Raw genomic sequence first — 25,422 nt, 5'->3', positions numbered from 1 at the left:
TATCGCCGTCTCACATCCGATATGTGTCCCTCTGAATCTGACGCTTCACTCGCGCTGCTCCTCCTGTCACTGACCACAGTCTACTGTCTAGGATGTGTTTGGATAGAACTGACATGCACATGTGGAAGGGAAAAAACTGATTTATGAACAGAAACAACAACTGAGGAGAACAAACGGGAGTCTGATGAATGAAGGATGGAGATAAAAGTCCAGAAGTCAGCTGTACTGGACTGAACAGGTCTGCATAAAGCTCAGCTTTTCTGACGGTGGGACTCATACAGGTACATGTACATGGTGTCACACATGTAAGATGATGTAGGATGATAATTGTATGGACTATGAAACTTCAAATGTCCACGGAAAATTCGCGGAGGCCGCGCGTTCACAGTGCGCGCGCCCATCCCCTGGGTACTGCAGTGAAGACCCTGACCCAGTACTGCACAGACCAGGTCTACTGATGGAACAGGAGCCGTGGGCCCGCGGCAGGTGGATGATGCATCTGATTACTGAGGGAGGGGTCCGCGGACACGCCAAAACGGACCGGACCTCCACCTCTGCTTCCTCCTCCGTTTCCATCGCGCATGAGGAGAGAGGAGGAGGAGCCTCAGAGCTCAGGCAGAGAGAAGGGGGCGGGGCTTTGGAGGGAGGCGGGTTGTTCATGTTCAAACTTTTACTAAGTGCTGTGAGAAATGCCACATCGGTAGGTATAGCTTTAATAATCCCATTCCAGTTTGTAGTTCCTTTTGAAAATGTGCTTTAATGTTGTTGTCATTAGTCTGACTGGAAAAAAGTGCTGCTACTGACATTTAATGTGTTGGAATGAGCGTTTCTCAGTTAATCCACCAGGGGGCGCTGCTCTGAATTAACCATACTGGACAAATACCATGAAGAAAAGAAAAGTTTTTTGAGAAGAAGAAGAAGAAAATCAGTAATAACAAACATGGAGATGACAGAGGCAACACTAATGTGATACTAATATTGCGTTTTCACCGGTAAGGTTTAAAAGCTAAGCTTCAGCAGGAAGAGAAAAGAGAAATGAGTGATAAGTTTCGTTTTCACTTTTGTTGGCGGCGGTCCGCAACGCTCCGTACACCCGCTGGTGTTCTCATTCTGTTTACGCATCTGCCAGCACCTGGAAAATGGATGGAATGTACGCAGAGGACGGACAGAACGCTGCGTCCGTATCTGTCTGTGTCTTTAATGTTACTTGCAGTCAGCGTTACTTTTATCACCGTCATTTATTTTGAAAAATCTCCACACTCCCCACACATTATTCCACCGCCGCACTGAACTGTGAATGTCATACGGCTGTAAGTGATATCGGTGCATTTGTATCGGATATCTTTTACGAGTACGAGTACACACACTGAGTATCGGAGCCGATGCCGATACCCGTATCGGTGCATCCCTAAAAAATATATACACATATATATATATATATATATATATATATATATATATATGGACAAAACAGGGATGATCTTGGCCAAATTATTAGCCATCACTGTTCTATCAGCCTTTAAAACTCCACTATCAGTCGACCTCTTTTACTGTTTTATATCAATATTATCTGTACCAGTTAAACCTGGTGCTGTAGACCTTTAAGTTCACCTCAGCTGAACTGTACGGTCTGAACTACATACTACAACTCCTGTTAATGTACTACTGTTACCAAGGCTAATAATACTTTGACAGCAGCGAGTGGTCTGCCAGCGGGGAGGGGCTGCAGAACACCATGTCCTGCACTGTGTACATGGATCAAGGATTACTCAATACTGTACAAGTATGTCACGACCAGGGTGTGTTTTTGTCTCTGGCATTATGCTCTTGACAGTGTGTTTGCACAGCAGGAATGTCAGTGTCAACATCTGAATACCAACTGCAGAAGAGGGAAAACGTGCACATACTCCACAGTGTTCTACACTTATAAACCTGAGATTAGTCCCTGATGCGTCGCTGTAGTTGGTTCCAAAGTTTTGTTTTCAACCTTTTTTCATGTCATCATCTGCTGTAGCGTTTCGAAAGTTTCAGACACAGATATGGTTATACTATAGTTACACTTCTTCTTGAGGTTTTTATTGTGTTTTATTGCATCTTGTTTTTATTTATTTGATCTCATTTATTTATTTTATCCTTTTACTTATCCATGCTGCTATACTGATGAATGGTGGAACACTGAGCACTTTTTATCTTGACACTCGATCAAGTACCTGCCTAACAGGTTCAGTGTGTGTTTGTTGTACTGCCAAATGCAATCATTCTGTCTGCAAAACAAATCTACCCACGGGTATAAATAAAGTAATCTTGAACCTAGATACTAATGGTCTAAAAAAGATTTATTTAAATGAAAATTATAGCATTTTCTTCCAGGATTCTAAAACTAAGTCTGGGTTACTGATCTACTTTTCAGACGGATTGAACAGATCACTTCATTAAAGAACTAATTAAGAGTTTATTATTTTATGAAGGTAAGAACGACATTTTACAGAGTGCTGCACTAGTCTATAGGTTATTTCAGTCCATTTACTTTAGCGTCTATCTGCGCTAACCTGTTTGGGCTCAGTTGCCTGAACTTGCAGAGTTTGCGTCACATGTTGTTTTTGCTACTGAACAAATAATGATGAGGAATTACAGCAAGTCCGTCAGCTGTGACTCCTGAACTCTGGTTTACACTAATGTTAGAGCGGAAAAACATTTTAGACTCATTATAAAATTCCAGCTGGACAAATTAGTCTGCGGTCTGGTCAACTAATTAAACACTGTGGTTTTAGTTACAAGAAAATTCAGACTAGTGTTTAGTTCAGCTACAGATTGAAGAAATAATGGAATAATTTGGTAGAAAATGATGCAACAACACAAAGAATCACACACAGACTAAACTAGAAGAAACTTTTAATTACAACTAAAACTATGATTCTACCACAAAAAAGCCTCATATGATCTTTAGACCAGATCATCCAGCCCTTTTTTAATAATAATAGCTTAAAAAGATGAAATTATATTTATTTTCCAATGAAGCACAAACTCCACCACATATGCGCTCAATCATTCACACCATGTAGACAACCTTGAACCCAGTGAACAGACACATCCTCTGCAGTTGTATAGCTGTGTGTGTGTGTGTGTGTGTACATTATCAAGAACACAATGTCCTCATCTGACTCGAGAGCAGAAGGAAACGCTTCTATGGCATTCACATCCGCACCACTGCGTCACCGCCGTCTCATGTTACAGCAGACACGCAGACCGAAACGTGAACAATAACTTACTGAGCCTTGTTTATGTTGGAATAAACTGTACCAAACTGTACCAAACCAAACCAGGCCAGAGGTTTGTTTTGTTGAGTCAGCGACAGGGACGGCATATCGTATCCAACTGCCTCCACACACACAAATAGAAACACAACAGCGCTACCGTTTCTACACTGAAATGGGTCATGGATCCTTTTCTTATCAGACCAAGTGCAGGGTTTTTCCTGTAGAGAGGAACATGAGGACAACGCCCCCCCCACCCCCCACCAAAACACAACACTGGTGAGGGTCTCTAGGTTCTCAGTCTATTTCTGTCGTTGGCTGTAGTGTGTGAATCTCAGGCTTTTAACAGCTACACACATCATTTTACTGGTGAATAAAGGTTTATATCATAATGATTCAGTTTATTGTGTCCTCAGTTACACCATCTCCAGTCAGTACAAGATAAATCTGAACACACTTTCATTTAGAAATTACATCATGATATACTCCGATATCCCCCTCACACCACACCCTCTTCTGCCCCCTCCCTTCCAAAAGGAGATTCAGCTCACTCAAAAAAAAAAAACAAAACAAAAAAAACAAACTCAAATAGTTTTTACCAACAAGTGGTTAAATTAACCCCCTTCCAGTCTAATTTTCATTACAATACTCACCCTACCTCGGTACAATAATCATGAACAAAGGCGATAGTTTCTTTAATTTTACCTTGTATAGTTATTACCTGTATATATGCTTTTATTTTGTACATATTCTTAGAGTTAGCTTCTTATATATTTTACTCGTAATTAGTAGGGCTGAACGATATAGACAAAATTCCATATTCATGCCAGATATCTCGATATCGATACGATATGACTATGGGTTTGGTGAAAACCTAGCATTTTTCAGAAAAATACAAACATCATAATACAAAAGAATGTGAAAAGTGCAGTTTTATTTATAAGAACTCCCTGCCAGTCATCAACATTAACATAAAGTACGAATAAATGAAATTTCTTGTGACTTCCAGAGCTGTACACGCAGGGTGAGCGCGGGGGAAATCTATATTGTTTATATCGTTGCTTTTTCAATATTAATATCTTGAATGTTCATATCTAGATAGCGATATGATAACGATATACCTTTCAGCCCTAGTAATCAGCAGTGTTTGTATATTTAATATTTTATCTGTAATTTTTGTATATTGCCAATATTTTTCAGTGTTTTGTATGATGCTTTATATAGTCTTTTTCATTTTAACTGTTTGCTGCTAAACTGATTTTCATTGCTCCTGTAACAGTGACTGTCACTTTACTCAAATTGTATTTTGTTACTGCATTGGCTATTGTTACAGATATTTTTTTTATGTGGTCGCACTTCAAGGTTAGCTTTTAATCTCGTTGTACTGCTGTGCAATGACAAATAAATGAATTCTGATTCTGATCTATTCTATTTTTTATGCAACAATAATTGTCAAAAAAAAAATCAAACTGTAGCTTCAGTGTGATATTTCCTGGTTTCTTCCTTTTTTGTGACAGTCTCTGAACATCTCTTAAGTGTGAACTAAATACAGCTGAATAACATTTTAAGCTTTACAAGGATTCATTAATTAATTGAGAAAATAATCAACACTTCAGATAATCAACTCAAGTCTGTCCATTACAAGTATTGATGATGATGTCTGCAATGTGACACATCTTTAAAACCTTTAACGTGTTAAGAAGTTACACTTAAATACTGAAACGTGTTTTAGCTGATAATGTAAACATATTAATGCCACTTATTTATACCATGGTAATATTATTTATCAACATATATAATACACAGAGAATAACATTTTGTATTAATTATGTAGACTGTGGGGTCTGTCATAGGCTATTTTACTCCGCTAGAGTCTTGAAATAGTGAATAGAGTCTCACTTAATTAAGTTAAAGTCTAGAAAGAACTTTGCTATTAACGTCCAGCAATGAAAATGAAATTAACTACACAAACTATATTTTACAATATACACACACGTTTGTGCCTTTGTGTAAAAGGTAAGATAAGATAAGAGTTTACTGCCATTTGTACACATTCAGGTACAGAGGAATTATTGCACAGAGGTCTTCCACAGTACAAGTGTAAAAGATTAAATCATACATTTAGAATAAAAGACATAAGCAGTATAAAAGCAATTAAAAGGCAATAACACAGTGGCTTGCAATACATAGTTAAAAATAAATACAACTATATGAGTGGAAAAGTAATGAGAAAAGGTTCAAATAACCCCGGTCTCTGTAGGAAACTCTCAAGAAATAATAATTGTTAATAAATCCCTGTAAAATGAACCTGTCAGAACAGCTCAGCCCCAGTCCTACACACTAGTAGACTCAACGTTCAGCAGATTATTTAGATTCATCTGAACAGAAAAGCCGGAGGCGATAAACGACAACTGTGTAAATAAAACAGACCATGAGCTACTGACAATATCAACATTTTCACCATCTTTGTAAATAAAGGCCTGCTGTGTTCACCGATGTCCTACATACCAACACTCAAGCCTGAGCCTGACCGAGCTGAACACAAAGCTCCCACCCCCACTCAGCTGGGGGGGTGGGTGAGGGGGGTGGGGTGGGGTCATGTGGGTCATAAATCCAGGAATGCAGAGCTCTGCCTGGACTACGCTGACCCCCGCAGCTATTTCAGCATTAGAATTAAACTCAACAAGATCAGTAACAGAAGCTGAACCCTTGAACAGAGACCTGGACCAGATGAACAGACCCGGGTTTATGGAACCTCATGATGTTTTATATGGTTTTATTCAGGTCGGTTCAGGACACGAGATCCGCCTGGTGATGCAATAACCTGTTGAGTCCTGCAGATGCTGGACTCTGACATTGCAGACGCTGGCTGAATGCAGGATGGTTCTTTATTAAAAGCAGACATTTCAGTGGAAGCTAAAACACACAGTTCAACAGCCTGTTGAATATTTAAAGACATAAAAACAAATACAAACACTGTCCTTCAGTACAGTTTCAGGTACAATTTTCTACAGGGTGGGGAAGCAAAATTTACAATATTTTGAGGCAGGGATTGAAAGACAGTGTATGACCAATTAGTTTATTGAAAGTCATGAGAATTTATTTGCCACAAGAAAATGTACATAATAGAAAATGTTTTTATTCTGTGTGTCCTCCTTCTTTCTCAATAACTGCCTTCACACGCTTCCTGAAACTTGCGCAACTGTTCCTCAAATATTCGGGTGACAACTTCTCCCATTCTTCTTTAATAGTATCTTCCAGTCTTTCTCATAATAGTTTTGCTCATAGTCATTCTCTTCTTTCCATTATAAACAGTCTTTATGGACACTCCAACTATTTTTGAAATCTCCTTTGGTGTGACGAGTACATTCAGCAAATCACACACTCTTTGACGTTTGCTTTCCTGATTACTCATATGGGCAAAAGTTTCTGAAAAGGTATGGATAATAGTGTTAGGTATGATTATGACATCAATATATGTTTGGTTTCAAAACAATTGACGTAGTGCCTGCTGAGAAAAAACAACTAAATGTTCATTGTAAATTTTGCTTCCCCACCCTGTACATTCCCTCCCAACTTTTAACCCAAATTTCTGTAGTTTGGGCTCCTTACATTTTACTTTTAATGCATCTAATTACACTGGTCTACAAGTAAAACGCTTCCAGAATAAAAGCAGTTAAATTTTATCAAATTTGAGTCACTATTAAAGAAAAAATAAGTCAAAAGTGCTAGTTGGTTGTTTCTAAGATACAGTCTTGGACCAAAATGTGAAATTCTGAGAATTAATGAGAGAATGGGTTTTATTCAAAAGGAATGTTTGTCTCAGAGCTACAGATCTATTTCCAAACAGTGTCTGCACATTACAATACATTCACTTTATGGGTTCTATCTAGTGAAACATTTATAAATATACATAGATGTACATAAACCAACATATATAGACTGTGGGAAACCTGAGTAAAGAATACAGACTGTTGAAATTCTAATTATGTAAAACCTGTTAGGGTTTTGGTTTAATGTGATACAAGGGCATAAATACCACACTAATGTGAGAACAGATGTGGGAAAGGATTAGGATTCATCAGATAACTGGGGAAAAAGGTAAAACTTCAGCTCAAGATCCAAAAGATAAATTTGTGGGAACCCAAAGGTAAGAAAAAAATGCACCCTCAACTATCCTGATATCTACATTATAAACTACTGATAAAAAAACAACAACAAACACTTATTGCACCTTATTGCACTCAATATTCTGAAGTTTCTGGTTCAAATTTGTAATTTCTCTTTGCCTCTCGTTCACCTTTATATTTTATTCCTACCTATGTTCAAAATAAAGTTCATCATCATCACCATCAAGTTTCCAGTTTCATTCAACCTTTGAGGCCAATGAAGTACACATCAGTGTTTATGAGGTGCACTTGAATGCACCAAAAATCCCCCGTCAAATTCCAACACACTGTGCATCTGTAAATGCACCCAAACACTTTTGTATTAATAAAAGTACAAACATCTGTACAAACATCAGGAATTGACCAAGTTAAAGAAGGTCATGAACCTAAATCTGGAAAGAATCTGAAGCAAAGTCACAAGGGAAACGACCTGCACCACGAAGCAAACCAAAGCAAACCCAGTCCAATAAGGCACGAAAACACGTGACTACAGGCCTCAGCTGAGACTGAAACAACAAAGGCTGCTTTACTGAGTCTGATCTGCATCAACACATCAGTCACATCAAATTAAAGGGCTACTATACTACATTAACCCTTTATTAGGCAAATGACTATTTTTGGTCATTTCCACATACATTACAAGACAGTCACAGGAACAGTTACAGTGAAGACAGAGAGTCAACAATCTCAGGTCCAGTGTGGTCTACAGGGTCTGTAAGGTCCACCTCTGCATGAACACAGACTGGACCTGCTTTATTAGATACCATGAAGTAATGTACAGCTGCACAATATATTGTTTGAGCATCATCATTGCAGTGTGTGTGTGTGCAATAGTCACATCACAGGTCCTACAATGTAGGAGGCAAATGAACTCAACATGTTCTCATCTGATTTCAACCTGAGTACCTGACACACACCGGGCACAGCGATCCACCAATCACAATCATTCTTTATCAGTTTGCCGAAGCAGACCATGCCCCTGCGCATGGAGTGAGTCGCTGGTAACAACATTGAAAAAAAATAAAAGAGCAACAAACAAGAGAAAATCACCGAAAACGAAGACTTGGTGCCAAAAAGAACAGCAACGTCAGTTATCTGGAATTATTTCGGCTACAAGAAGGATAATACTGAAACATGTGTTCTGTGTCGACAGTACCTTGCACCTGTCGACACAACGAGAGGGAACACAACTAATTTGTTTGACTATTTACGTCGGTACCACACAGCTGTTATATCCTCCTGAGTAGTTTTTCATATCGCAGGATTTTAAAAAAAAAATTGCAATGTCAGTTTTTTTCAATATCGTACAGCCCTAAAGTAATGGTACTAATTAGGGATGTAACGATTACCAGTATAATGATAAACCGCGGTAAAATTTCCGACAGTTAGTATTACCATTTAAATTCTAATTATTATGATAACCATGTTTGATTACCGCACTTTGAAAATCACAATGATGCTCTTTGTTTCCTGGTCAAGCAGCGGCACTCCAGGTGTGCGTATGCAGTTTGTAATGTCTGGCCTCTGAAGACTCGGTCCGTCCGATTACGTGCGCATGGACCCGGGTCCGTCCGAGCGAGCGAGCGCACGGACCCGGTTTGTTCGAGCACACGTGCACGGACAGGGGCCACGCTACTGTAAAACCCTCCCCGGCCCCCGCTGCTTCAGATCCTCATCCAGCAGAGACCTGTCCAACTCCTTTTTTCCCCACTCAAAAAAAAAAAAAACACTCAGGAATTGATAGGAGACTTGATAAGGAATTAGATTTGTAAACAGAATCCACAATAACATTAATATTGATAAAATCCTATTAATTCCCACCCCTGGTGCAGATATCTCTTATGGCCATAAGGTGCTGTCTTTAATGCACATTTGTATGTTTGATGTTGACATGTTAATATTTTAATGTTTCTGCCACAGAAATTACATTGTGTGTGTTATTTATTTGTTGTTGTTTTTTTAAAAATACAACTTGGCTACATTATTTCAGTGTGCATATACGTAGTTTTTGAACATTTTGAACACATTACAACAATACCGCGATAATAATGATAACTGTGATAATTTTGGTCACAATAACTGTGATATGAAATTTTCATGTTGTTACATCCCTAGTACTAATGTAAGGAAAGTTGTTCAAAGGGATAATGTGGATGTTGACATGTGTCTGGACCAGCACTTATGTTGGTCTAATGTTATAACATACATGTTCCTTTCACCTTACATGTGTTTTTTCTTGTATTTTTCAAAAATACTTCTATGATTTCCTTTTTTTTTTTTTTTTTGCCACATATGCGTCAGGAACCAAATATGGTAACTTCATTGACCTTGATTTTCTTCATGAAAATGTTTTTCTTTTAAACTTCACAAAAGTAATAAAGTCTTGTCCTGTCCTGCAATGATCCACTAAGGCTGACATTTTGGATTTCAGGGTATTTATATTCGTGCCCTATAAATCGTTAAATTAACCATAAATCACCGTAAGTCATGTTTTGATAATGACACACCCCTTCATATTCAGTATCTGCAAGTAATGCTTTATAAAACGTGCACATCTGCAGACATTAGACAGTGTAATAGGAGTGTTTTGCTCAGGTGTGTGGACGCCATTTCACTAGTGTTTAACGGATAAAACCCCCACTGGCTTTGCACGCGGACCCGTGACGCTCGTGTAGGTCACAGTCTCGTGCTTATTAAGAAAGAAAGGCACGCGAGATAAGAATATGAAAGTGTAGAAGAAGAAAAAAAAATAAGACTGGAGTTTGACTAAATAAAAGTGGAATAAAGTGGAATCTTACCGTTTTCCGTCGTCTTTCTTGTCCATGTCCATCCTGCGCGGGCGCCACTCTGTCTCCGATTATTGTTGTTTACTGAGGACACCAGCTGAGTCAAGTCCTCACGAGACCTACGAAAGAGCCATTTCCGGTTCGGATTTTCAAAATAAAAATCAGAATGAGTTTTGCCTTTTCCCTGGAGGAGCTTTCAGGATGTTGTATCTCATCTGGGGATGTTGTCATGTGGTATTTATAGCCTACAACATGCTATTAAATTCTAAGAAGAGAAGCATCTACATCATAACTGATCTGATTTGATGTTTATTGACATTATTTACAGACAATGACCAATCATATTTTTTTTACTGGAGCTGCAAATGACTTAAACATGAAAGAAAAAAAAAATTACAGGTGGTAATATATAAGCTATAGCCTATAATAAACATGAAAAAAAGAGAAGTGTTTAGGAATTATGTAGATATCTAATAGTTACATGAGTGTTTGTTTTCTCACAATAGGATGAAACATATGGCAAAATGAAAACAATGTAAAAGACATTACCAGACAAAAGTAAAAGACATGATGAAATAATGAAAACAGTGAAAGAATGAAGAGAACAACAAAAGGTGTAAAACATGTAACAAGACAAAAACGTAAAAAACAACAACAACAACAACAACAACAACAAAACAACAACAACAAAACAACACAAGATAAAAACCACATTAAAAATGGCACAAGTCAAAAATAATGTAAAGACAAGACAAAAACAAATGCAAATAATTAAAAAAAAAAAAACCACACATGCAAATACAATACAACATACAAATAACATTAAAGACATTCATAACAGATGGAAATAATGTAACATGTAGTCGGATGAAAGCGACAAAAAAACGCAACAGAAAATTACATTAAAGATGCAGCAAGATGAAAACAAACCTACATAAAATACACTGTAAAACAAAAAATATATGAAAGATGCAACAAGATGATCATCTTTTAAAGATGTAAAAAGACAAAAATACAAGATGAGAATAATAAAAAAGATGCAATCAAGGACCACAAGAAAAAGTAAAAGACACAAGACAAAAAGGACATAACAGATGCAATAAGATGAAAACCTCCTGATCATCTGAAACAGACCTGTCAACAGTGGGTGACAAATAATGTATTGATCCCATTCTGACTGGGCCTTCAAATACACGTATGATTTTTGTTAATTTAATATAGATTTTTATGAGTCAGTAAAGTCACAGTTTGTCTTTAAAGATGACAAAGAAACATCTAGTTTAGCTCCATGGACTGCAGCTCAGTGACTTTCAGGTGTGTAGTCTTTATATTTACACATTTTCCATCTGAAACTTCAAAAGTTTTACTCATTTTATTTACTTGGAACATTATTTTATTATCTAAACTGACAAACATAAGTTTAAGTGATGCTTTGACTCAGACTCAAAAAATGTCTCACCTCTTCATGTTGACAGTTCTGCTGCTGATTTTGAAAACTGATCTGCGCATTAAACTGAGGATAATGTTTATATTTCAGTCTACTGTTTTAAATTAAATTTGATATACTTTATGGTTTCATAGTTTGCATATTATGTTAGCTGATATGGTGGGATTTCCTGTTCACTTTAAACACAAAGAGCCGCTGGAAATGTCTTAGACTCATACTTTTTAGAGCCTGTAATTTTTCCATTTCTCCTTCTGTTCAAGTCTTTAACCACTAAAATACAACCTATTTCGCCTCTTTAAACCCATCATAATGTCTACATCTCCACTTTTCTATCGTGTCTACTTCTACTTCCGGTGTAACTTGACTGTTTTTTTACTCACTTCCGGGGACGGGCTGGGTCACGTGATCCTGCGGATGCCTCCATTGATGCATCTCCTCGGGTCACGTCGGCTTCCTTCGGGTTTACTCGGAAGGGAGTCCAAACAAACTCGGAAAATGACTGAGATGTTTGATGAAAAGGCACATTTTCTTTCACCAGGATGCAGGAGGTGATTGTAATGTGTTTGAATCTCATCCAGATATGCTCCCCAGAGGTTTTTTTTTTTTTTTAACCCTTTCATGCATGAATTATGTGAACCTTAGTTAAGATTTTTTTCCGGAGTGTTTTTATTCACCTTTAGACATAAAAAAAAAACCAATGCGATCAATTTTTTTTTTTTTTTTTTTAAATTACAAAAATTTCCACTCAGCTGGACACCATGTATTTCATTTTTGAAGCAAAGAAACATGTATTAAAAATCTAATATTAGAAAGTGATATGGAAAACTTTGCAATAAAAACATTTTTAATTGTGCTAATCAAATGTTTATTATTCACTGCATGGAGATAATATGCAAAAAAAAAAAAAAAAAAAAATTGTTTAAAAAATACCTGTCAGTTACAGTCTAATAACAATTAGCAATTGATTTACAGTAAAACATGTCACTGCTGATCATGAACAGCAAAGTTACAGTAACGGCATGAATGTCAGTGTATGGGATGACGCATAAGTGTCCACTGTGTTGGCTGATATGCAACTAAAACAACAAAACCCATGAATATTACAAGAGAACAGCTGTAGAATAACTGTCCACTGTAGTGACCACTATGCATGAAAGGGTTAACAAATGTAAGAAAAAAAAAAGTAATTTATGAGTGGTTGGAGTTTTAGTTGTTAGTAGTTTTATTATTTCAGATAACTGACTAAATCTATGGTTCATCATTTGAAGACACATGTTTTAAGGCTAAAATTAGATCGTGTGAAGGAATTAAATAAAATATCATATTTATGAAGTTGAAAATTAATTAATATTCAAAGACTGGAAGTGAAAATGTCCTCTTTAAGACTATTAGAGTGAATTTAAACAGAAAATCACAGGTGTAGTTTTTAGCCAAAGCGTTTGTGTAAAAGTGAAAATGACTATTTGTCTACACTGCCCTCTAGTGGCTGGAAAATGGATGTAAAATCACTACAGCTTCATATTCATCTGAGTTGTTTGAGAATGTAGTCACAAAATCACAATATATATAGTAAATGTTAATTTCTCACCAGGATGACATACATACATGCAGCACTGACCTTTTACAAAGTAAAAGTTAGACCTGGAACCCACACTAACCTGGTGTTAATCGTCTGATATTTTAATATTGAGAAATTATTCATTCTCTTTAAATGTATGCACATATCAATGCACTAATCAGCTTAGTTATATTCCATATTTTATTTCCAAAATGTGTAAGTATAAATATATTCTATTTGATCTTTAACCTTGTCAGTCCGTGTGTGTGCAGATGATGATGTTACATCTGGATTTACCTGCACTTTATACTTTATTCACTGTTTTTTGTTCCTTGTGGTAGAAAAAAAAAAAAAAAAGTAATCAGTGTTATAAGAAAAAAGAAAGCTAAACTCAAGTCATTCTAAAAAGCTCAATCTGAGTGAAAAAATGCATGAGGTGCAAACCTTTACAAATGTTATCATTGCTGATAATGACAACATTGAGAATTTATTAAACATGAAGATGTAGAAATCAGCCTAAAAACTCAATGCACTGAAGATCAAACTTGAAAATAATCAGTGAAATGGGGGGGAAAAATCTGCAAAACAATCAATAATATTAATATCAATGATCAAGAAGAGAAAATTAACAAAAACGATCAACAAAATGAACAAATTAATCAGTAAATGACCAGAAATTATTAAAAAAAAAAAAAAAAAAAAATGAAGGAAATGGGAAAAAAAATGGACAAAATACGGAACAAAATAAAATAATCAGTAAAAAAAAACCCCACAAAAAATCAAACAAATGAATAAAAATTAAAAGAGCAAAAAAACACTCAATAAAATTAATATCAATGATTAAAAAGGATTAAAATGAATGAAAATGGTCAACAATATGAACAAAATAATCAATGAACAGACATGATGAAAACAATGAAGAAAATAATCAAAAGGGACAAAATAAAGAAAAGGAAATGATCAACTTAAAAAAAACCCGACAAAAGCGAATGACAAAATGAACAAAATAAACAAAAAGACCAAAATGAGGAACGAAATAATCAATACAATGAACAAACTAAAGCTGTTCTGATGCAGAACAGTGTTCCTGGTAAATAAAAGCAGGAGTCGTGTGTTTCAGGTTTAACTTTTAATAACGGGTCTCCATATACAAACTGGATACAGTGACGTCATTCTGCTGTTGAAACTCCCACCAGAACAGGCAAAAACTGTGTGAAAGCGTGTGATTTACATGTATGTATCTGTGTGTATGTGGAAAAACAAGCATCAAACCAAGCGTCTTCACTCGTCTTGTTCGATTCTGAGGTGAAATAAAACACATGAGCACAACGTGAACGAACACGTACGGAATGAAATGAACGAGTCTGTGCAGAAAAAACACCTGGAATTCAGATTCAGCTTTTGTTTCATTCAAGTCCACGTTTGTTTTTGTTTTTTTTTAACTTCCTTTACACTCATTGCCACCATATTCACAGTAAATGTAAAAACTGTGAACTTTGTGCATCAATGAAGAGAAATCACAGCTTTATCTCACATCTTGAAAAAGTGTGAAAATGTGACTGAATAAATGAATCCAGCCTCTTGGTTTTTCCTCTTATCAGTAAATCCAGCAGAACATGTGCCAGCCTTTAGGACGCTTCCATTGAACGGTTTGAGATGCAAATGTATTTGGCAACCCAAATAAAATCTGCGTCTTTGGAGATGAACAATTTAAAACACATTGATTTGGTTCAATAATGTTATTTATATGTTAAATACTGAGACTGGGTCGCACCGTGGTAATGAAGGTCAAATGTGGAAGAAGTTTGGACGCTGTAGAAACGGAATATAACACTGGTCAACAACAAATTTATTGTTTAAGTTTTTTGAGCTGATTTAGGATAATTTTGGTGTGCTGAATCCAAAAATCACATTAATTTTGCTGAATCAGGTCAACTTTCTGAACTATGCTACATATTGGCTTTTTAACATTTTTGCTTACATTTATGGGCATTTTCACATCATATGATACAAAATTCTTTCATATTTCTTGCAATAAACGACTTCTGAAGATTTTACTTTTGCCAATTTATGATTAATGTTTTTTTTAATATTACAGGTGAATGAAATGGCTTCGACTAGAAGATCTTGCAAAAATAAGGCTGACGTATTCTGCTCCATCTGCGGTGAATACACCATTGTACCTAACAGGAATCAAGTCACAAGTTTCATAAAGTGTGCTTACCAATCTTATTTTGGTATTAAAAGGTCCCATATTATGCAAATCTCACTTTGTGAAACTTTTCTTATAGTAGTGTGTGTTGCAGTAGCCTCATTGAGGTTTGAATTTGAAAACTGTTTCCTCCCTGCCTTGCTACACCACATGTTGTGAAAATGCCTGCGCAAACGGCCGAGTTTGAGGGGCCGTAGGATTCAGTCGACTCTGGGAAGATTTCATCGCGGATGAGCCTTCTGTTAACATGGAAACGGTGCCTAGAGTGCCTGAATCCGGAAACTTCTGATACCAGGGTCCAGGGTGGAATGTTATCGATACGCTCCGCATTCCAGCTCCGTGTTAACGCGAATCGGAGCGTTCCGGGGTAAAATATGACGTCACCGCATGCGCGCGCAGCCAAGAACCGCCAGTTAACCCACTCCAGGCCAGTTGGTGGCGGTAATGCGCCTCCAAGCTGGTTTGCCAGCCTCTATGACACAATAAAGCTGCAGAAAAAGAAGGAACAACCACAACAACAATGGCCGGTTTCAGAACAACATACGTGCTGCTAACTGTGCTCAGTTTGCTGTCGCTTCTCCACCAAAAGTTAGACTTACTGCGTCTACTCTCTTACCAGCGGAGACGCATTTCTTATATTCGCCAATGCCAGAGTCAACCCCAAACGTACCATCGAAGGAGGACAGTTAGGAGATCGCCAGCTACTGGTCTGGCATGGCCACTACAGCGTATTCAGCCGTCCTCGCGGACTCATGTTAACGCAGATCGTTATCATAGTGGCTTCGTCTTAACGCCGAATGATTTTATAACGCAAAGGAGAAATCTTTGCGGAATTAGATCCTAGTGTTGCCGTGTAAACGTACCCTGAGTTGGGTCTGCTTATGACGACATAAGCGGATTTAACTCCTCCCCCTGACTGTGCCCCCGCCCTGGTAAAGTACCTCTTGGACAACAAACATGGCGAAGGCGAGACACGCAGGTTGTGGTGTTGTTGGCTGCACACACCAACACGAAAGTTTATTTTTGCTCCCCACTTCCGAGCCTCTCCGTAAAAAGTGTCTGGATTCTATCTTTGATGCTCATGGACCAAACAACATTCCCAAACACTTGTATGTGTGTGCCCGGCATTTCATGGACGAGTGTTTTTCGAACATGGGCCCATACAGCTCCGGCTTAGCACAAAGACTCCGAACCAAGAAGGACGCAGTACCAACGCTTCGTGACCCAAGTACAAGTGTGGGAGATGTAAGTTCTGATCATTTTTTGTATCTTTACTGCATAACCCTACATTACGGATAAGATGGTGGTTGTTGATGTGTATGTCTAACGTTAGCATGGCAGCTAACATAGCTCGGTTACTGCTGCTAACGTTTGCGTCCCCGTTAACATGCAAGAGCTGATAATATCCAGAGACATTGAACAGAACTACTCTGAACACGGGCCTTTTGTGGTTGGCATCAGTACAGTTAGCATCAGGCTTGTTAGTAGCTGCCTGCATTAGTGGTGGCAGGCGTCTTTCCGTGTCAGGGCCACGAACCCGACACAACACCGCCGTTACACCGAATACACAAGACAGGTGACTTGTGTATTCAGAACAGCGAACGCTAGCGTAAACCGCGTCCTCTCCCAGAGAGGGGAGGGGGAGTGGGCGTGGACAGATGCGTTCATTTGCGTACCCGGAAGCAGGCCCAGAAACAGCCTGTTCTGAGGAGGGCTGGTCAGAGGGACTTTTTCGACCGCTGAAACTCCGAACAAAGGATGATTTTGGGGCGAACAAATTTAAATACTATGTTTTTGGGCTTCTGAGACCTATATGACATGACTGAAAAATAGCATAATATGGGACCTTTAATTATTATATTTTGTGAGAAGATCAAATTTTTCAAAATCAAATTAGCAAAAAAACCTGACCTGATTGAGAAAAACAGATGTCATTTTTGGATTTAGCGGTGCAAAATGGTCCTAATTCACTTGAAAAAACCTAGACAACTTGCAAAAAACATTTTTTGCAACCCAGTGTTATCATATTTTCATCATCTTAGACGGAGTTGTTCATATTTATCCTCCTGAGACCCAGGAAAGTACACTGTTTTGGCTTTTTTTTTTAATGAAATAATTGCCTATATTGGAAACATCATGATGCAACCGTTTTTTCAGATGCATTTTTGAAAATTTTTTATGGAATGTCCTTTGCGGTAGAATTTTGTTTTTCTTTATTTAACCCATAAAGACCCACTGTTACTTTTATGTCAGTTCCCAAATGAAATTATCTCTATATCAAACCTTTCTTAAATGATTTATCACCGGTTATTTATAATGTTATCCTCTGCATTTTGTATTTCATCAGAATAAATCAGGTATTTTCCTGTATTTAATTCACTGATGATGCAGATGTTCGTAAAAGCTCAGATTAAAGTTGAGGGTTATTATATCAGAAACAGAAAACTGAAGAAAAAGTTACTTTTATCATTAACTGAACATAAACTCAGTGTGTCCATCCACTGTCATTGATCCAACTCCATGGGTTTTACTGGTGAATCAATGTTGTAGAGGATAACAGTGTTTCCATGGTAACTACGGAGACTATGAACATCCAAATGGGTCCTATCTGATGACCATGAAAAGATAAATAACTGCATTTCACACCAATTATTTCCGTGTATTGATAGGATTAGTGGATCAACAGATATTAAATAGTTTAGCTCAGTACATGTTTGTGGTCGGTGGTGGATGTTTGGGTCTTTATGGGAAACTCTTCGCTGGGTCTTAGGAGGCTCTAGGTCAGGGGTGTCAAACTCATTTTAGTTCAGGGGCCACATTCACCCCAATATGATCTCAAGTGGGCCGGACCAGAGAATTAATAACATAATAATATATAAATAATGCCAACTCCAAACATTTCAATGTGTTTTATAGAGAAAAAAGTAAAATTACATTATGGAAACGTTTATATCTATAAACTGTCCTTTTAAAAATGTGAATAACATGAACCATGAAAAAACTGAAATTTATAAAGAAAAATAAGTGCACTTTTAACTATATTTTGCCTCTGCTTATCATTTGTAAATGTGCATTACAACTTACAGATCACAATGGATCTACAAATTTACAAAATATTTTAGTAACTGGCAGAATATTAGTAAAATTGCACTTACTTCTCTTAACAAATTTCTAGCTTTTCATATTTTTTGTGAAAGGCTAGTTTGTAAATGTACACATTTTCATGTAATTTCACTTTTTTTTTTTTACACTAAAACAGAGGAAAAATTTGTAATTATCAATATTTGTAGGTTTTTATGGTAGTATTTTACTGATCTGACCCACTTGAGACTAAAGTAGGGCTTTTTACGGCCCCTTAAGTAAAAGGATTGACCGCTAATATCTTGAGTGTAATTTTTCCATTTCACAAATTCATGCTACGGGCCAGATTGGACCCTTTGGCGGGCCGGATTTGGCCGGCGGGCCGCATGTTTGACACCTGTGCTCTAGATGATTACATCGCCTCCACAGTCTGACATGTTTCTGCAGGAGCTTTGGACTAATTTGTTTCCATTTTTTATTTGTGACATCCAGGGTTAAGTCGCATTATCAGCGCCTACTTTGTCTAAATGTTGACCAGAGTTAATATCTGAAATTAAAAAAAAAAAAAGATTCCTTTCAAATGTGAAACTTTGTATTTGGGTGATGAAGTGTTTAAAAACTGGAATAGTAATGATAGGAAATGAATATACTATTGGCAGCAAGTAAAAAGTGTAAAAGTAAAGTTAAATATGGATCACAGTTTAATTGGAGTTTAACACAGTTTTGGTGTAACAGAATTAAGTTTAATTAAAGTTTTGGTTCAACATCATTCATCGATTGTTGTTGCATCTCAGCCTCAGTGTTCAAGTATTTTTTTGTTTTGGGACTAAATTCCTCAACTGAACATTATCTGATGAGTTCCATGCAGCAGTAATTTTGCTAGCCCCTTTTCCACAGCAGTTCTGTTGCAGGAATATTTCGCATTTATTCCGCAATGACGTCTGTGTAAATGCAATGGTAGATCATTTACCTTTACCGCAGCTCTGTAACTGCACTGGAGGTAGAAACAGAGCCCTGATAAAGGTGGGATCATGACTGCAGAATGATATGGAAAAGGAACACCTGACGTTTTGAAGACGGTGAAGCCCAGCGCGGGGGTAGTCAGTGGGGGCATGTGGAGGCACTGGCATGATTGTGGTGCTGCAGCTACATGCCATGGGTGAAAATGGCATTTAGCTGCAGCACCAGAATCATGCCAGTGCGTCCATATGCCCCCACTGTCTTTCCAGCACCGGGTGGATTTAAAAACGAGCGCTGCGTCTCCGCCCCTTTGATTCCGGAACACAGATCCGCTGTGTAAAAGTCCATCCTGTCTCACCTTTGTTAGACTGCAAAAATCTAAATCTGACCAAGTGTATTTTTCTCATTTCTAGTCAAAATATCTCATCACACTTAAAACTAGAAAAGCACACACACACATCCCCGATCACCACCAACATTTAATCATTTGTTCCTTGTGCCATTATCAACATTTCCTGAAATTTTCATCAAAATCCGTCCACTACTTTTTGAGTTATCTTGCTAACAGACAAACAGATAAACAAACAAACCCCGACGAAAACATAACCTCTGCTGTCCTTGGCAGAGGTAATCGGACATAATCACCTAAAGAGTAACTTTTCAGTGACATATAAGAACTTATTTTTAAACAATAGATCTAGAAAATCGTATTTCAAGAAATCTTACCAAGATAATTTTCACTTGTTCCATTGGCAGATTTTTTTTTTTAGCTTAATTCAAGATTTTTTTTTTTTTTTGCTTAATTCAAGCTATAAAATCTGCCAATGGAACAAGTGAAAATTATCTTGGTAAGATTTCTTGAAATAAGATTTTCCAGATCTATTGTCTAAAAATAAGCTCTTATATATTTTCATGATAACAATGAATTGTAAACTTGTTTTTATTTGTGTATGTATTTTGTAACTGTATTTGTATTTTAACAGACCCCAGGAAGAGTAGCAGCCACTATGGTGGAAGCTAATGGGGATCCGTATAAACAATAAACAAAACAATATCTCACTGAAAAGTTGCTCTTTAGGTGATTATGTCTTATTTTAAGTGTGATGACATATTTTGATGAGAAATGAGAAAAATACACTTGATAACATTTAGATTTTTGCAGTGTACGCCTTTGTCTTGGCTGTGGAAATCAGTCAAGAGTGGAAAAAAGTCAGGATCACCATCTCGCCTTTTTTCTGGGATCTCTGTGTAAAAGTGTCTGCTGTGTAAAAACAGCTGTTATCGAATTTTATTTTATTGTATTTCTCTCACATTTCATCTTATTTCTTGCACTTCAAAAATTCTATGCATAATCAAATATTTTAATGTGCGCTGTTTTTATATTTATTTTTATTTTATTGTATTTCTAATCAAATCTAAATGTATTTTAATATTGTATTTTTTTCAATCAATGTGAAGCACTTTGGGCTACAATTTCTGTATGAAAGGTGCTATACAAATAAAGTTTATTATTATTATTATTATTATTATTAAGTGGCTGCTGTCTTTGTTAATGTTGAACCCAAATGTCACCTTTACCTCCATCCACCGACTAGACTCATTCTTTTAAACAGCCCTGGTAGACTGGACAAGTTTACATTGTAACGATCTGGTTCGTTTTCTTGGCGAATCTATGAGAAACCGCTTTCGCTTGGTCGCCATTCCCACAATGCACTTTGCGACAAATTTTCTGAAAAGACCCAAGTGACGTTTGGGTTTGTTATGTAAACAAATGGACTGTGTTTAAGATGGAGTCGTCTATGAAGTTGTTCATCGTGAGGGAAGTGATTCAGGTGCATAAACACGGAAAGACTAAAGGATTAGAGATAATTAGGATCTGACTGAGGTTGGAATGAAAGTCATACGCTGCCTACATATGTGTCGAATACTGAACGAGCCGCTTTTATCGTGATGACGCATTTAATGCATCTGTGAATCAGAGACTGAACCCAAAGCCCGGCGGGGACACGCTCGAGGACATGCTGTTGTTATGACAACTAAGTGAGCGAGTTTACAGGCTGCGATGACGCGCACGGCGAGGAAACTGCCGGTTTGTGTTGCTCCAAGGACGTAACCTTGGCTCCTGCAGTCCCACAAGTTGCTCAGCTATTTATAGGACGGACACAGACAGGTAGCTCCAGAAGTTACAGAACAAACACCAAAGGCTGATGGGAATCCTGCTGCAGCGCGAGCTTCGGCTGACAACACTTATCATACACGTACGGCAGAAAAACCAGAATCAGGAGGTGAATCAGCCTGAAAAAAGGACAGAAATAAAGTAGAAACAGAACAAACATCTCCATAATCAATGAGCAAAGAAGGGCACGGAGAACTGGATGTGAATATTAATGCACCTCACTGAGCCCGTTTACATGACCATAAAAGTCTGATAACTGGGAGAAATCAGATAATTCTAATAATCAGATCTGATGCGTTTACGTGCACTTCAGAAATAATGAAAAAACCCAGTTTTAGTGCATTTATTGGATTTCGGAGTACGTACATACATGGTGGCGGCAGAATCAAACTTCATATTATTGTCTTCTGCTCAAGTTTGTCTGCGTTACATCTGTTTTCTGTCATTTTCATCATTTTTACACATGCGCAGATGTAAAATGATTAAATAAATCTACATGCATAAAGACATCGGAGTGTTAGGCTGAAATCCAGGTGTGTTAATCTGATTTCTCATAATCAGATTAGTGCTGTTATGTGACAGAACAGATCAGATTATACTGTTTACATGATCACTAATAATCTGATTACTCCAGAAATCAGAGAATGATCAGAGTTTGAGTGTGGATGTAAACGGGCTCAGTTATTCCTATGTACGAACAGAGTTTACGCACTGAGACGAGGTTCTACATCTATTGCGTACGTATTTAATCCTTCGCAAAAAAAAAAAAAAAAAAAAGTGAAGTAAATGTAAAATGTATATAATTTCGCATCTCCTGCGGTCGTTGCAATGTTAGATTTTGCTAGTTTTATTCATTCTAGTTGCATCAAAATCACTTCATCATCCCTCTGGAATGCTTATTATGTATCGTACTAATTGATCAGGTACATTTTTTAAAACATTTTACCTGCAAAAATAAAGGTATAGTTCAGATTTTTGTATGAGGTGTTTATAGTTGGCGTTTGACCTACAGTAGATCATGGAGAAGCACACAGGAGTACCAAAGCATTAAAATACTATTCTTCAGCAGCACTTTATCATTAAAAATAGTAAAGTTTTTAGCACTTTACAATATTTTACCACTTCTCTTGACATCACACAGATTTTTTTTGCGTAGTTGTATTTCTGCAGCTGTAAATGTCAACTAATTAGTAGTGAGAATATTCTAAATGCAGTGTTTGCATTGATTATTTTGTATAAAGCTTTTGTAAATGAGCTAAAATACTGTTGTTACTGCTGTGAGAAGGGTCCAGATGAACTTTGGTGCCTGATACAGTAATATGTTTGCATCCTGTAAGTCTACATATGAGTTTAAGGGCAGCTATAACATGAACAGAAAGTAAAAAGGTAGTAAAGTTTGTGTAAAGCAAAGTATTCTGAGGGTGTATTATGTTGTATTTCTGCCCTGAATCTACTCAGTGTGGTACTTCCTGTGTACTTCTCCAAAATTCCATGTTCACCGTGATATACTGCAGCTCAAACACTGATTTATTTTTGAGTATCTTGTACAAAAACAACTTAAAAGTGCAAAAGAAATATCTGTGATCCAGCAGCACAAATTGGATGTAAGTGTTAAAAGTAGGACCGAGTAAGATATCGAATTAATCTGATTAACTGAGGTTTTACATTCTGAAAATTCACTTGGAGGAATTTATTGATCAACAAAACCCCAACACGCAACCTGTTTATATCAGTAATATATTAACTGTGAATGTGTAGTTTTAGTAAAGAAAGAGTATGTTCTATTCAGTTCATGTAGCCAAAAAAATAATTGATTAAAATCATGAATCACCCATATTAAAAAAAAAAAAAGATTTAATTGAATTTTTTTACATAATGCCCTTCTTGTCACACAAATACCAACTAAACAACTGGAAAAAGAATCAATAGTTTTGATGCAATTAAATTGAAATCATGGACCAAAACCAATATTAATATGATTTAGCTGAAAGTAGACGCTGATGTTTTCTGTTTGATTCCATGTTGTTTTAATGCTAACTGCTAGCATGTAACTCACAATGTATGATAATTAGTGACCGTATTAAACAGATGTTTTAAGACGCAGCAGACTGAGTTGGATCTGATATTAGAACGTCATCGTAAAAATAAGCTCAATATCGATGTTTGCTGAGTCGATCGCTTCCACACAAGGATCAATAAGCAGAACCAAAGACCTGAATGGAAGCAGATCAGGTCTGAATGTTTGGTTTTTGGAGCTGTTTCTGCACAGAGCTCAGATCAAACAGGACGCCATCGCCCCGTAGCGTCGCCGGCGGTCACTGCATGTGCAAATTCCTGCAGGAGGCAATTCAGGTGCAACAGGAATGGACTGGCAAACGCTGTGTGTAAGATGCTACACCATGAGCAGATTTGTGTGTGTGTTGACTGTGTTGCATGTGAGCAGGTTTTCCTTTAAGATGCTGTTTTTTGTTGTTTTTTTTTTTTTTGTTTTTGTTTAGCAGAATCATGACCATTATTTAGACCTATGGACGTGTACAGGCAGCTGAACTGTACAAATAGCAGCCACTTCGAAGGGTTCGCTCTCTGTGCTCGACTCTAACTGGACCCCAAACGCCGCCGTCGACGGATCGGAGCCGGTTCGCGTTCAGGGACAAACTGGAGAAACTCTATCACACAAAATAAAAACACATTGACATCTTCAAGTTCCCTAAAACAGCAGACATTCAGATTTAACTGTGGTTGCTATGTACAATAGAAGGATCTTCATATATTAATATTCTTCATTTTTCCATGTTTTCCTTTTGTGTCCTCGCCGTCCAGTTCCATATTCCACTTGTCCTTTTTGTATTTATAGAGTATTTTCAGTATTTACAGTATAAATTACTACACAGTCTCGTGATAAAATAAATAACTTAAATACAACGGCCGTGGCTTTTGCAGTGTCTTTGCATGAGAAAGAGGAGGGGGGGGGGGGGTTGGAATGAGGAGGGCCGGCCTGGTGGGTGGGGGGGGTGGAGCCTGGCCTGATGTTTGCTCCTTGATGCTTCAAGGTCACAGATAGAAAGGAGAAATGAGCTGTGATTGGTCGATGCAGTCTTTCTGCAGAGATGCACAGAGGGCCGAGGTGAAGGCGGTGGCCGATGCATGGGGGGGGGGGGGGGGCAACGTTCACCCCCCACAGTGGCATCAGGTGGGAAACTCTCTATGAAGAATGAGGAGCAGCCGATGACGGTGATGACACTGTGGTGCTTTTACTCATGTACGAACTGAAATAACAGTCTAAAGGTGAAGTGGACTCAGGACGTTCCATGTGTTGAATCTATAAAAATCACCAGGTTCGTTGTGTTTTTGTTCATATCTGTAGATGGAGCTGGTCCAAATACTGGATCTGAGGCGGACATTTTGTATTTTTAGTGGTTCTCCTAAACCTGGAGTCTGGATTAGAGTTTGGATTTTCAGAAAAACATAAGGAACGCATGGACAAAACTATTATTTTTCAACTTTTTTGCCGTTCTTCCATTGTTAAACTCTTAATATTTGCAGCCTTTACACTGGATAAAATTATGAGTCATAAGCTACTTTACTTTTTTTTTTTTTTTAGGCCAAACTTGTTTTGCATTTCTTCTTAATTAATCTGTTTCTCCATAAACTTACACATAACAGTTCCATTCCCCAAATTAATCACCCAATAAAAATAATAAAAGCTGTTTTCTTCATCATACTTGCATAATTTCATCATTGGAGAGTTGCATTATTGTAATAAAAAAGTAAAGTTAAAG

The 25,422-nt window shown here is 37.4% G+C and overlaps 1 protein-coding gene across 2 annotated transcripts in view; it reads right to left on the bottom strand.

Annotated features, from left to right (window-relative positions):
• hif1al (hypoxia inducible factor 1 subunit alpha, like) overlaps window positions 1-10,326 on the bottom strand; it is a 35,814-nt gene extending 25,488 nt beyond the window's left edge. For both annotated transcript variants that reach the window (XM_030151597.1, XM_030151596.1), the window contains exon 1: window positions 10,222-10,326. In XM_030151597.1, coding sequence (XP_030007457.1) covers window positions 10,222-10,253 — 32 coding nt within the window. In that variant the 5' untranslated portion in view covers window positions 10,254-10,326. The remainder of the gene's footprint in view (window positions 1-10,221) is intronic.
• Between the last annotated feature and the right edge of the window lie 15,096 nt (window positions 10,327-25,422).

This window comes from Sphaeramia orbicularis, chromosome 13, assembly GCF_902148855.1.
Source record: "Sphaeramia orbicularis chromosome 13, fSphaOr1.1, whole genome shotgun sequence".
In the NCBI taxonomy this organism is placed as follows: Eukaryota; Metazoa; Chordata; class Actinopteri; order Kurtiformes; family Apogonidae; genus Sphaeramia; species Sphaeramia orbicularis.
The sequence above is the reverse complement of the archived record's forward strand: the minus strand, read 5'-3'. Positions and strand labels throughout refer to the sequence as shown.